The sequence below is a fragment of the Leptodactylus fuscus genome, chromosome 1 (assembly GCF_031893055.1).
Source record: "Leptodactylus fuscus isolate aLepFus1 chromosome 1, aLepFus1.hap2, whole genome shotgun sequence".
NCBI classification, from domain to species: Eukaryota; Metazoa; Chordata; class Amphibia; order Anura; family Leptodactylidae; genus Leptodactylus; species Leptodactylus fuscus.
Window position 1 is genome coordinate 12,175,559 of NC_134265.1, and position 12,899 is coordinate 12,188,457.

Consider the following 12,899-nt stretch of genomic DNA (forward strand, 5'->3'; position numbering starts at 1 on the left):
CCCTTAAAAGGACACAACTTCCTTCCCCCTGCATGTACATACCAGAGTAATATAAGGTATGCAAATCTAATTCATAATCATAATGATATATATATATATATATATATATATATATATCCTATTAATATTATAAATGTGAAATGTTTGTGGGTTTGTGACTTTGGATGTTCGGATGTTTGGCAGTCAATCATGCAAAACCCGCTCCACCGATTTGGCTGAAATTTTCCACAAACATAGTTACTACACTGGATTGCGCAATAGGCTACTTTTCGTCACAATAGCGCACATACGTTTTTCCCAGGACCCCCACAAAACCCAAACTCACATCACTATCTCTGCAATCTCACACTCTTTGGACCATAGCAAGCCACAAAATTCATATTACCCTCTACAGCAGAGGTCAGCAACCCCTGGCACACGTGCCAAGAGTGGCACTCCTGCCATATTTCACTGGCATGCCAGCAGCACAGGACCTGCAAGAGTTAAATGAACTCCGAGCGTCCCTTCAGTGCTCTGCTAGAGCTGAGTCATAAGGACACTCCCCTTCTCTCACTGCCCTCCAATGAGAGGGGTGCAGGAAACCCAGGGGTGGAGATTAATCGCTCAGGTCTCTGCCTGCTATAGTGCTCCTGCCATCTGCACCCTGCAAACGTTCCCCGAGGAGGGGAAGAAGCTGCTAGCAAAGTGACAGTAAGAAACACACAGGTCCCTTCCTTTAGGTCCTATTCTCATTAATGAAAACCAAAAACAACAACCCAAAAATACAGGACAACCTGATCTCAAAACAAATATAAATATAGTTCAAACAACTTGAGACCCAAAGCGTAAAAAATGTATAACTTTATTGAAAAATGTCACACAAAACAATACAAAAACAGACAAGGGAGACACACATAGGGAAAAAGATAAATTTCCCCATAGAGTAGCAGAGGAGTACCATAACCCTCCCACCAATCACGAACTGATAAATAATGTTTGCCACGGCATTATGTAAAAACCAGAAAGGTCAAGCAAAGATAACACTGATAAGAGTATCTACAACAAAGGAACCAGTCATAATGAAGTCATCTGATGAAGCCACGCTAGGCGAAACGCGCGTCAGGCATTCTTCTTTTGTCCCACAAGTGGCACCCTGGGAGTTCCCCTGTGCATAGTATTACGCTGTCAGCATGTCAATTGGTATGTATTGTTATTTATTATGACTGGTTCCTTTGTTGTAGATACTCTTATCAGTGTTATCTTTGTTTGACCTTTCTGGTTTTTACATAATGCCGTGGCAAACATTATTTACAATCTGGACTAGTCATTATACTACATTGTGGATATAGGATACCATTTGAATGCTATTTTTCAAAAGACAGTGTATATATGATATATCTTTATTGTTACCTACATTTGTTGGGGTCTCTATATATATATTGTTTCATTTAAAAGGTTACTTCCAGTCGGCCGTTTGTGGGAGGGTTGCAGTATTTGTCCACCAAAAACATCTAGGTGTATCTTCCTCTGTTGTCCTCCAGTGTCCTATATGTTTTTTATTTTTTGGAGTATTTAATAAAAAAATTTTGTAATTTTTATGTTACTTTATTTGGTTCTGTGTTTTTTTGTTTACACATCTGATATATTACCCGTGATACCAGCTCTGGCCCTCCTGAGTGTTACATCCTCGTCTGTTCTGAGTGAACCTCTGGTAGGAAGGATACTAGTTTGGTTTCCCAGTTGATCTGAGGGTTCTGAGCTTGCAGCCATGGTAGTTCCAAGATGGTTGGGAAATGGGGTGAAGAAATTAACAAGAAAGATAAAACCTCCCAGTGATTGGGCTCCATAATTATCTCCAATGATTCAGTCTCTTTACGGGCTCAGTGGGGACCCATCAACCATTTCCATCAGAATTGGTAAAAGTCTACCCTAGATTTTCACTCCAAGCTTATTAGCAAAAGCAATGTCCATAAAGTTTCCATTCCATTCCAGAGTCCACCATAGCAGATGTAGATATCCACATGGACCTGGTACAAAACTGGATGGAAATGAAGCAAAGAGAGTCTTTTCTTTCCTTCTTAATGTTTGGTGCTATCGAAGAGATTGAGCAGATGACTGCATTCACTTGTGGCACTGGTCCAGAAGGAACTGATTCATCCTCGGATAGATCAGGATCCACTATAACCAACCACTGACTTTTGTCGAGGACTTGGACAATTATTGAGATAGTGATCAGGTTTACCACAATAACAGCATTGGTTTTCCCGCAGTCTGAGTTCCCTTCTATTGGCACTATCACATTTTTGTATACTGTCACTCTGCATAGGTTCAGAATCGGCTTCAGAGTATTTCCTAGTTTCAGAGTCTCTGGAAGTGGAAGGTGGAGCAGATAAGAATCGATTATTACGAGGCCAGATAGAATTCCGCTTTTCTTGCCTCTGCTCAGACAATCGAGTATCAATCCGAACACAATGATGTACAAAATCATAAAACTCTGTGGGAGCATCAGCACAGCCAATTCATCTATAAGTGCATTAGATAGTCCTTTCTTGAAAAAAGTTAACTTGCAGCATTATTCCATTCAGTGTCAATGACCCACCTTCTGAATTCTGTGGCATATTTGGCAACTGAGCGTCTGCCCTGACATAGAGCCAATAATGTTGCTACAGCTCCTGCACATCGATTATGATCATCAAATACCTGACTCATAGCTGCAAGGAAGACATCCAAATCCTCAAGACATCCATCATCGGTCTCAGTAGGAGGATTAGCCCAGGCTATGGCCTTATGTGATTAATAAATCCACAGTATTTATCATGGTCCCCACCAAACCTGAAGGGTGGAAAAGTCTACGTGGATGCAGGAGCTGGAACCAAAGTCCGGTTTTGAAGTTCCTGTATTTGCTCCGCATGTTGAGCCATCCTATTTTGTAAATCCTGAGTTACTTGTCTGAATACTTGCACAATATGAGAAGTTTGGTTTTCAAATGCCAAATACTTTGTTTTCAAATTTTTCATTTCAGCAAAGCTGTTAGTAAGAAAACTGTTCACATTACTCACACAAGCCTCTATTAGGTATCAAGGCTGGACCTTTTCAGACCCCCGAGTATAATAATCGGAGCCCCAGGGGAAGTGAGGAAACATAATAAACACTGTTACCTCCCCGGAAACGGATGTTAATCCTAGCAGGCTTTAGGCCTGTATGCTAGCAGTAACAATTTGTTGCTATACAGGCCCAAAGCCTGTGCTAGCAGTAACAGGCTATTACTACTAGCACAGGCTTCGGGCCTATATGGTATTGCTACACAGGCTTTGGGCCTATATGGTAATATCTCAGACCATGTGACGTCTGGGACATTACCATACATGCCTGAAGCCTGAAGTATAATAATAGTGGTAGTGGGATCGCAGCCTGTGCCCGGGCATGCTCACTGCCATCCTCTGCGGCCTATAGTAGGAGGGGAAGCTGGGGGATACTCCAGCAGGTAGCGGCCTATTATAAAACAAAAAAAAAGTTATTTTACTTACCGATCTCGCTGCTGCTCCCACTGCCGCCTTCTCTTCACCCGGCAGTAAGTCGTCTGGTCTCAGCGTAGGCGGTGTGATGACACCGCCTGAGCTGAGACGCAAAGGTCAACGCAGGAGAGGGGCCGCTAGAGTTGTTTTAAGAGCGGCCACTCTCATGCATTAAGAAAAAAAATTGGCAGCGGCTGCAGCCCCCCTCCCGACCGCCGCCTGACGCCTCACCTCGCCCCATTAGAGGTGCGGCGCTGCCTCCAATAAAGAATAATAAACAAAGGAGGGTAACCATGGTGGCTAATAACTTTACACCATGCCACCACCAAACACTGGAGAAATGCCAAATCATACTTACTAGTGGGAGACCACAGTCTGCAAGACCTTTCCACTAAAGACCTGATCTTGCAAAGACAAGACATCGAGCTCTGCAAATGTATTCTAGAGAAACCAAGGATCTCTCTGCCCATGAAACAGCTACTGCTCTGGCTGAATGGGTTGTGAATGATTTTGGAGGAGTTTTCCAACTTCTTTGTAGTCTTCGCAGATTTCGAGTTTGAGTCACCTACAGATAGATGTTTTGCAAGCCTTCTTGCCTTTATTGGGACACTGACACTGGACAAAGGTTTGCATCCAATCTCCAGGGCCTAGTTGTTTCTAGACTTGAAATTCTTCCTTTTTAATGGATTTGGGGTTAGTGGAAATGCAAGGAAGGAGCACATGTTGGGACCTAGGTCAAACTGGTCGGCAATTTTATAGCTATCGGGGCCTAGCATCAAGTCTCCCAGAAAATGTGGTTTTTAACTGCAAGTCTCCTTAATTATCTTGCTATTTACTATCCTTATGATCTTGCGCTATTCAGTAAGTGAGAGAAACATGTTTAGAATTTATAATATCCATTCGTTGCCACCCTTAGCTGTCCTGAGTGGTCACTATATAACAGTGTGAGGTGGAGCTGGACACTATATATCCTAGGGGAGACGGTCTAATATCTATGGGGTATTTATAGGGACTATAGGTATTTCAGTGTAATGTAGCTTTATATTCCACACTCATTTTAATCTGTATTAAAGGTTACATTTTATTTTACACAATATATTTGTGAAACCCAATCCTGTGATTTGTCCGTTCTACTTTGGAGTTTTCCTGTCACCCACTATGAATCAAGATAAAGACAAACAGCAGGGGGCACTATGCACATGTATTTTAGTCATTGTCTTATTTAACTTTCAAATAAACCAATTTCATCATCAGATGTAGGATTTAAAAAAATACAATATTTTACATGGGAAAACCTCTTTAAGATATAATTGCGCGTAAAAAAAAATTTCAAATCTAGACACAAAAAAAGTTTTTCCTATGAAAGTCCTTTAACCCCTTCTCGACATCCGCCGTAATAGTACGGCGCTGCCGGGAAGGGCTTCCCGCAAATCGCCGTACTATTACGGCGGCTGCATGGTGCGCACACAGAACTTGTGTGCGCACCTTGCGCTGCGGGTGTCAGCCATATGTTATGGCTGACAATGCCCCAAAACACCCGCAGTCGGAACCTGGTCCGATCACGGGTGTTAACCCCTGAGATACCGGCGGTCAACATGACCACCGGCATCTCCGGGATTTCCATATAATGTGGTGCCGATCGGCACCCCCCGCGCCGGTTTCGAGGGGTGCCGGTGTTCGTAGGGGGCAGCCCGGGGTCTGATCAGTGACCCCGGGTCTGCCCCATCACTTACCCCGTCCTCGTACCTGGTTGATCCTGCCGTAAAGGAAGCTGTCAGCCTGTGCGTACACACAGGCTGACAGCTTCCTATACTATGCAATACACGTGTAACACGTGTATTGCAGCGTATATGTAGTGAAGCAGTGATCAGCTGATGACTGCTTCAATCCTCCATGGGGACAGAAAAAAAAAGTGAAAGAAAAGTAAAAATAAAAAAGTTTAAAATAAATTAGAAATAAATAAAGCCACAAAAATCCCCTTTTCCCCATATAAAATGTTTTATTATATAAAATAAAGAAAAAGAGAAAAAAACATTACATATTTGGTATCACCGCGTCCGTAATAACCTGAACAATAAAATTAAATCATTATTTAACCCGAACGGCGAAAAAAACCCCGTAGAAAACCGCACAAAATAATGATTATTCCCCACCTTTCCCTTACAAAATGTTCAATAAAAAGTAATCAAATGGTCAGATGAAAACCAAAATGATACCAATAAAAAGCAGAGGTCATCCCGCAAAAAATAAGCCCTCAACCAGCTCTGTCTAGCGAAAAATAAAAATGTTATACCTTTCAGAAGATGGCGATGCAAAAATAATTGTTTTTTTTTCCCTAAATTGAATTTTATTCTGCACAAAGAGCAACGCATTAAAAAATAATATAAATGAGGTATCGCCGTAACCGTACCGACCCGCAGAATAAAGGTAACATGTTACTTATGCTGTACACTGCACGCCGTAACCGTACCGACCCGCAGAATAAAGGTAACATGTTACTTATGCTGTACACTTCACGCCGTAACCGTACCGACCCGCAGAATAAAGGTAACATGTTACTTATACTGTACGCTGCACGCCGTAACCGTACCGAGCCGCAGAATAAAGGTAGCATGTTACTTATGCTGTACGCTGCGCGGGAAAAAAAAAAATGCTAAAAAGCAATGCCAGAATTGATGTTTCCTTTTACATCCCACCCAGAAAGAGTTAATATAATGTAGTCAATAAGTTACAGGCCCCAAAATGGTGGCATTGAGAAGTACATCTAATACCGCAAACACCAAGCCCTCATATGGCCACATTGCCAGAAAATAAAAATCTAGCTTGTACAATGTGAAGACAAAAACACTAAAAGTCGCCAAATCATTAGGACATAAGTGACTGCGACTAGAAGGAAATGTGTAAGCGGTGCGAGTGTTTTCAGGGGACCCCCCATATTTAGAGCTTATGAGAGATAATACACCAGCGCTGATCCCCCAGAATGCCCCTCTTCCCTGTCCATGTCATAGGAGCTAGTGGGAAAATAAAATAGGATTTGGTGTACCCAATTTACTCCGCACAGCTTACACATTCACTTCGGGGTTACTAACGCTCACTACATCACTTGATAAATTCTTTGAGGGGTGCGGTTTTCAAAATGGGGTCACTTTCTAGAGGTTTCCACTGTTTGACACCTCCAGGGCTTTGTAAATGCGACATGGTTCCTGAAACTGATCACAGTCAGATCTGCCCTCTAAAAGCTCCTTGGCGCGCCTTCCCTTCTGCGTCTCGCTGTGCGTCCATATATTAGTTTACACCCACAAGTGGGGTACTATGGTAGTCGGGAGAACTTGCCTAACAAATTGTGGGATGCGTTTTCTCCTTTAACCCCTTGTGAATGTGCAAATTCTAGGGCTAAACGAAAATATTAGTAAAATAAAATCAAATTTGAAAATTTCACCTCCATTTTGTATTAATTCCTGTTAAGCACTTATAGGGTTAAATTACTAGGTATATGTTGACTTGGCTTATTTAAGGGGTGCAGTTTTGAAAATGGGGTGATTTATGGGGGGTTTTAATACAAGGGTCTTTCAAAACCCCTTCATAACTGGATTAGTCCCTTAAAAAATGGGTTTTGGAAATTTCTTGAAAATTTTGAATATTGTTGTTTCACTTGTAAACCTTCTAATGTCCGTAAAAAATAAAAGGGCGACTAAAGTTTGATGCCGACATAAAGCAGAGATCTGGGACATGAGATTTAGGATATAATTTTGGCGGTCTGACTATCTGTATGCAATGCACATCATTTCAAACTTTATAAAATGCATATTTTTCAAAATTTCCACCAAATTTCCTATTTTTTCATAATTAAACACAAAACATATCTACCAAAATTTACCACTAACATGAAGTACAATGTGTTACGAGAAAACAATCTCAAAATAAAAGTAACACATGTCAGTTTTGAAAAATCGAGCTTGGTCAGGAAGTCAAAAAGTGCCATCGGCGGGAAGGGGTTAATGTGGAAAAAATTCAAACAAAAATCATCTCCAACTGAAGAATCTGTAGAAAGAATATGGCTTCTCTCCGGTGTGAATTCTTCGACTTAAAGGTAAAGTATCGCCACATTATGGAAAAGAATGTGGCTTCTCCCTTGAGTGAGATTCATGGCAGAAGAATATGGAGTTTTCCTTGTGTGAATTTTTTGATGTTCAACAAGGCCTGAATTCCGAGTAAAACTCTTCCCACATTCTGAGCATGAATATGGCTTCTCCCCTGTGTGAGTTCTTTGATGTTTAATAAGATTTGATTTCCGAGTAAGACAAAATCCACATTCTGGACATGGATATGACTTCTGTCCTGTGTGAATTTTCTGATGTTGATGAAGACTTGATTTTAAAGAAAAACATTTCCCACATTCTAAACAGGAAAATGGTTCCTTCCCTGTATGAACTTTTTGATGTGACATAAGATGTTTTTTATGAGCAAAATATTCCCCACATTCTAGACAAACAAAAGGCTTCTCCCCTGTGTGTATTCTCTGATGTTCAATTAGAGTAGATCTAGCACTATAACATTTCCCACATTCTGAACATGAATACGGCTTCTCTCCTGTGTGAGTTCTCTTATGGTAATGAAGCTTTGTTTTACGAGTAAAACATTTCCCACATTCTGAACATGAAAATGGCTTCTCTCCTGTGTGAATTCTCTGATGTTCAACAAGACTTGATTTCTGAGTAAACCGTTTTCCACATTCTGAACAAAAAAATGGTTTTTCTCCTGTGTGAACTCTTTGATGTTTAGTCAGAACTGATTTCCCTGTAAAACATTTCCCACATTCTGAGCATGAATATAGCTTCTTGCCTGTGTGAATTTTCAGATGTTTAACAAGACTTGATCTTTCACTAAAACCTTCAGCACATTCTGAGCACGCAAATGTCTTCGCTCCTGTGTGAAATCTCTGATGTTCAACACACATTTGGTGACTTTTTTCAGTCTGTGATAAATCAGGAGATAAGACTTGTTTGCCAGGATCAGATGATAGATCTTTGCTGTGAAGGGCTGAGGGTATATCTGAGGTAATGACATGTTCTTCATATGGATTTTGTGTGATGCCATGATCTTCTGCTTTATAATCTGTAGATATCAGATGTCCCTCTGAGCTCCCGGTACAGTCATCTGACAAGAAGAAAACTGATGTTACTATTTTTAAATAACATAACCTTATAAGTTCTATTCATATTTTAAAAAACATTGCAATATATAAATTTTAATATATATTGTATGGTATGAAGACAGATGACAATCTAGCAGAAGACCTCAGACCATTGACCAGTAGATCATGATGTTCGTCCACCAGGCTGTTCTCCTCCAGTATCCCACTTGTGTGGTGAGGCCAGCATCTTCATCGGTCCATGTTGCGGTGTGTCTAGTGAAATGCTCAGTGTAGGATCATAAAGGATCCTGTGAGTCAGTGCTATTAGGTGGTGTCCGTCTCACACACTCCCTGACACCTAGACGTACTTTACTACAGCGGGGGGAGCCGTATGGTCATGTATGAGGAAGCCTTGGCTTAGGGGTAAGTGTAAGGTCAGACTAGCAGATGTTTTTAGCTAATTCTAGTGAACCTGGTCCTGTGAGTAAGTACAGTCCTATGAAAAAGTTTGGGCACCCCTATTAATCTTAATCATTTTTAGTTCTAAATATTTTGGTATTTGCAGCAGCCATTTCAATTTGATATATCTAATAACTGATGGACACAGTAATATTTCAGGATTGAAATGAGGTTTATTGTACTAACAGAAAATGTGCAATATGCATTAAACCAAAATTTGACCGGTGCAAAAGTATGGGCACCTCAACAGAAAAGTGACATTAATATTTAGTAGATCCTCCTTTTGCAAAGATAACAGCCTCTAGTCGCTTCCTGTAGCTTTTAATCAGTTCCTGGATCCTGGATAAAGGGATTTTGGACAAACAATTCAAGTTCAGTTAAGTTAGATGGTCGCCGAGCATGGACAGCCCGCTTCAAATCATCCCACAGATGTTCAATGATATTCAGGTCTGGGGACTGGGATGGCCATTCCAGAACAATGTAATTGTTCCTCTGCATGAATGCCTGAGGATTTGGAGCGGTGTTTTGGATCATTGTCTTGCTGAAATATCCATCCCCGGCGTAACTTCAACTTCGTCACTGATTCTTGAACATTATTCTCAAGAATCTGCTGATACTGAGTGGAATCCATGCGACTCTCAACTTTAACAAGATTCCCGATGCCGGCATTGGCCACACAGCCCCAAAGCATGATGGAACCTCCACCAAATTTTACAGTGGGTAGCATGTGTTTTTCTTGGAATGCTGTTTCTTTTTGGACGCCATGCATAACGCCTTTTTTTATAACCAAACAACTCAATTTTTGTTTCCAAAATGAAGCTGCCTTGTCCAAATGTGCTTTTTCATACCTCAGGCAACTCTATTTGTGGCGTACGTGCAGAAACGGCTTCTTTCTCATCACTTTCCCATACAGCTTCTATTTGTGCAAAGTGCGCTGTATTGCTGACTGATGCACAGTGACACCATCTGCAGCAAGATGATGCTGCAGCTCTTTGGAGGTGGTCTGTGGATTGTCCTTGACTGTTCTCACCATTCTTCTTCTCTGCCTTTCTGATATTTTTCTTGGCCTGCCACTTCTGGGCTTAACAAGAACTGTCCCTGTGGTCTTCCATTTCCTTACTATGTTCCTCACAGTGGAAACTGACAGGTTAAATCTCTGAGACAACTTTTTGTATCCTTCCCCTGAACAACTATGTTGAACAATCTTTGTTTTCAGATCATTTGAGAGTTGTTTTGAGTAGCCCATGATGCCACTCTTCAGAGGAGATTCAAATAGGAGATCAACTTGCAATTGGCCACCTTAAATACCTTTTCTTATGATTGGATGCATCTGGCTATGAAGTTCAAAGCTCACTGAGGTTACAAAACCAATTTTGTGCTTCAGTAAGTCAGTAAAAAGTAGTTAGGGGAATTCAAATCAATAAAATGATAAGGGTGCCCATACTTTTGCACCGGTCAAATTTTGGTTTAATGCATATTGCACATTTTCTGTTAGTACAATAAACCTCATTTCAATCCTGAAATATTACTGTGTCCATCAGTTATTAGATATATCAAACTGAAATGGCTGTTGCAAACACCAAAATATTTAGAACAAAAAATGATTAAGATTAATAGGGGTGCCCAAACTTTTTCATAGGACTGTAATTGTGGCTGCCGTTGCAAATATGGTTTCCTGTTCTGGCTGAGCATATGTTCTAAAGTGAGGGGAGGAATCCCCAGCCAGTCAGCGCAGATAGCAGTTTATGTCTCAATAATATCTGGCACACTCACCTGGGCGGTTCCCTGTAGGAATTTCCTCCTCATTCTCCTCATCACCACTCACATAGGGTTCTGTAGTATTAATAGTGCTCAGATCTTTACCATGGTGGAAATTCTGTAATACAAATAATGTAAACATCAGACAAATGGAGAGGTCACGAAGAAATGTTCTAGAAGAGCAGAAAAGATGAATCAACGTAGTGACCAAAAATGACTTCATAACAGGAGATATGTGAGCCAAATAGCTGCCGTCTCCAAGAAGCTGGACCTCATACACATGTATACTCGGCATGGCTAGACCTGCTTCAGGTTGTGTCAGTGGAGGAGATCAGATTCTACCAGATACATCCGGGGTTGTTTGCGGGGAAATAAAGGATCAGATCGGTAGAAATCCAACCCTGATGTTTCCTTATTCCAACCAGCAGTCTCCATAGCCAGAAGATTGTGAGAAGATCCAGACAACATGTAATGTCTATGGTCAACTTTATCCTCCATCTCCACCTCTCATTACACAAGTATAAAACATCTAATACTGCTGGATAACCCAAGACTGACCACAAGGACTTCACAGCCCGTCTACACATCATAAGGAATATCTCCATCTACCTGATCATCCTGTGGAAGAAGAGGACGGGGACATCTCTCCGGTGTTGTCCTCTTACTGGATCTACCTGTAGGAAACACAGACAGGGACTGAATTCATTCTGTACATACAAATAATGGAAGTCCATGTGTATATAGTCATGTCTATTACCTGCTGATGTGAGCAGCTGGTGGTCCTCCATCATCACCTCCTTGTACAGATCCTTGTGTCCTTCTAAATACTCCCACTCCTCCATGGAGAAATAGACAGCGACATCTTGACACCTTATTGGAACCTGACAACACAATGATACAGTCATCACCCCGACCCCTCCAGTTACTGTATAATGTCCCAGCATTCCCAGCAGTGTCACCTCTCCAGTCAGAAGCTCCAGCATCTTGTTGGTGAGTTCTAGGATCTTCTGTCCATTGATCTGCCCCTGTATCAGGGGGTGAGGTGCAGTCTCTGGGATTGGGCTCTGGGTTCCTTTATACACAGGAGCCTGACAGCGCCCACTAGAGGTCTTCTTCATTACTGTGTAATCCTGGATATGGGGAGACACATTAAAGGGGTTGTCCCATCACAAGGATTCTATCTATACTGCTTGTTAATGTGAATGTAAGACTTTACCTAAATACACTGCTTCAGCAAAACTGCTTTGTTTGTCCACTATCTTACTTTATTCTTTTTTTTTTTACACATCCCTTGACTTATCTGGTCATAAGTCAAGTGATGTATCTGCCTGCTCTCAGGGGGGAGGGAGGAGGGGCTAAGTGCACGGGAGCGAGCCTGGAGGAAGGGGGGGGTAGTGTACCCTTTGGGGGGAAGGGGCCGTTAATACAGAACTGGCATCCGCTGTAATAGAGAGGCGGATGCCGGGGACGGTGAGACGCCAGCACAGATGCCTGCAACATCGCTATGCTCCTGCCCTGCATGAAGCCAGCAGTGGCAGGAGCGATGCTACTATTCCGGGGGGGAGGAGGGGCGGAGGAGCGTAATAATAGCATCGCTTCTGCCGCTGCTGGCTTCATGCAGGGCAGGAGCATAGCGATGTTGCAGGCACCTGTGCATCTGTTCCGGCATCTACACTCCCTGGCATCCACCTCTCTATTACAGCGGATGCCGGGTCTGTATTCGCATTGTGAAGGCTAGACTGGTCTATGAGCGTGCACACAGGGCCAGCGGCATCTCGCCGCTGGCTTTACATGTGTAACCCCGCCCACCAATGACGCAACAAAGCCGGAAGAAAGAAGAATTTACAGCAACGAAGACTGGTGAGTATGCGACATGGGAATACCCCTTTAATAAATATCACTACTAGCGATTGTTAAATATTATATTTACAATATTCTCTAGCAGACATGGGGTTAACACTCTACTGACATCATATCTGTTGTATTCTTGGAACATGGGTGCGGTTAGAGTACACTATTTTAGAAATCTCCTTACATAGCTACAAGATGGAAGG

The 12,899-nt window shown here is 42.0% G+C and overlaps 1 protein-coding gene and 1 pseudogene across 1 annotated transcript in view; both read right to left on the reverse strand.

The window, feature by feature from the left end:
* The window catches only part of LOC142189633 (uncharacterized), a 637,493-nt pseudogene that overhangs the window by 538,842 nt on the left and 85,752 nt on the right, over positions 1 to 12,899 (reverse strand).
* The window catches only part of LOC142189871 (uncharacterized), a 70,807-nt gene that overhangs the window by 48,360 nt on the left and 9,548 nt on the right, over positions 1 to 12,899 (reverse strand). Inside the window, exons 2-6 of the mRNA XM_075262257.1 lie at positions 11,805 to 11,975; positions 11,603 to 11,726; positions 11,431 to 11,519; positions 10,861 to 10,963; positions 8,043 to 8,651 (exon numbers count right to left, since the gene is read on the reverse strand). Coding sequence (XP_075118358.1) covers positions 8,043 to 8,651; positions 10,861 to 10,963; positions 11,431 to 11,519; positions 11,603 to 11,726; positions 11,805 to 11,975 — 1,096 coding nt within the window. The remainder of the gene's footprint in view (positions 1 to 8,042; positions 8,652 to 10,860; positions 10,964 to 11,430; positions 11,520 to 11,602; positions 11,727 to 11,804; positions 11,976 to 12,899) is intronic.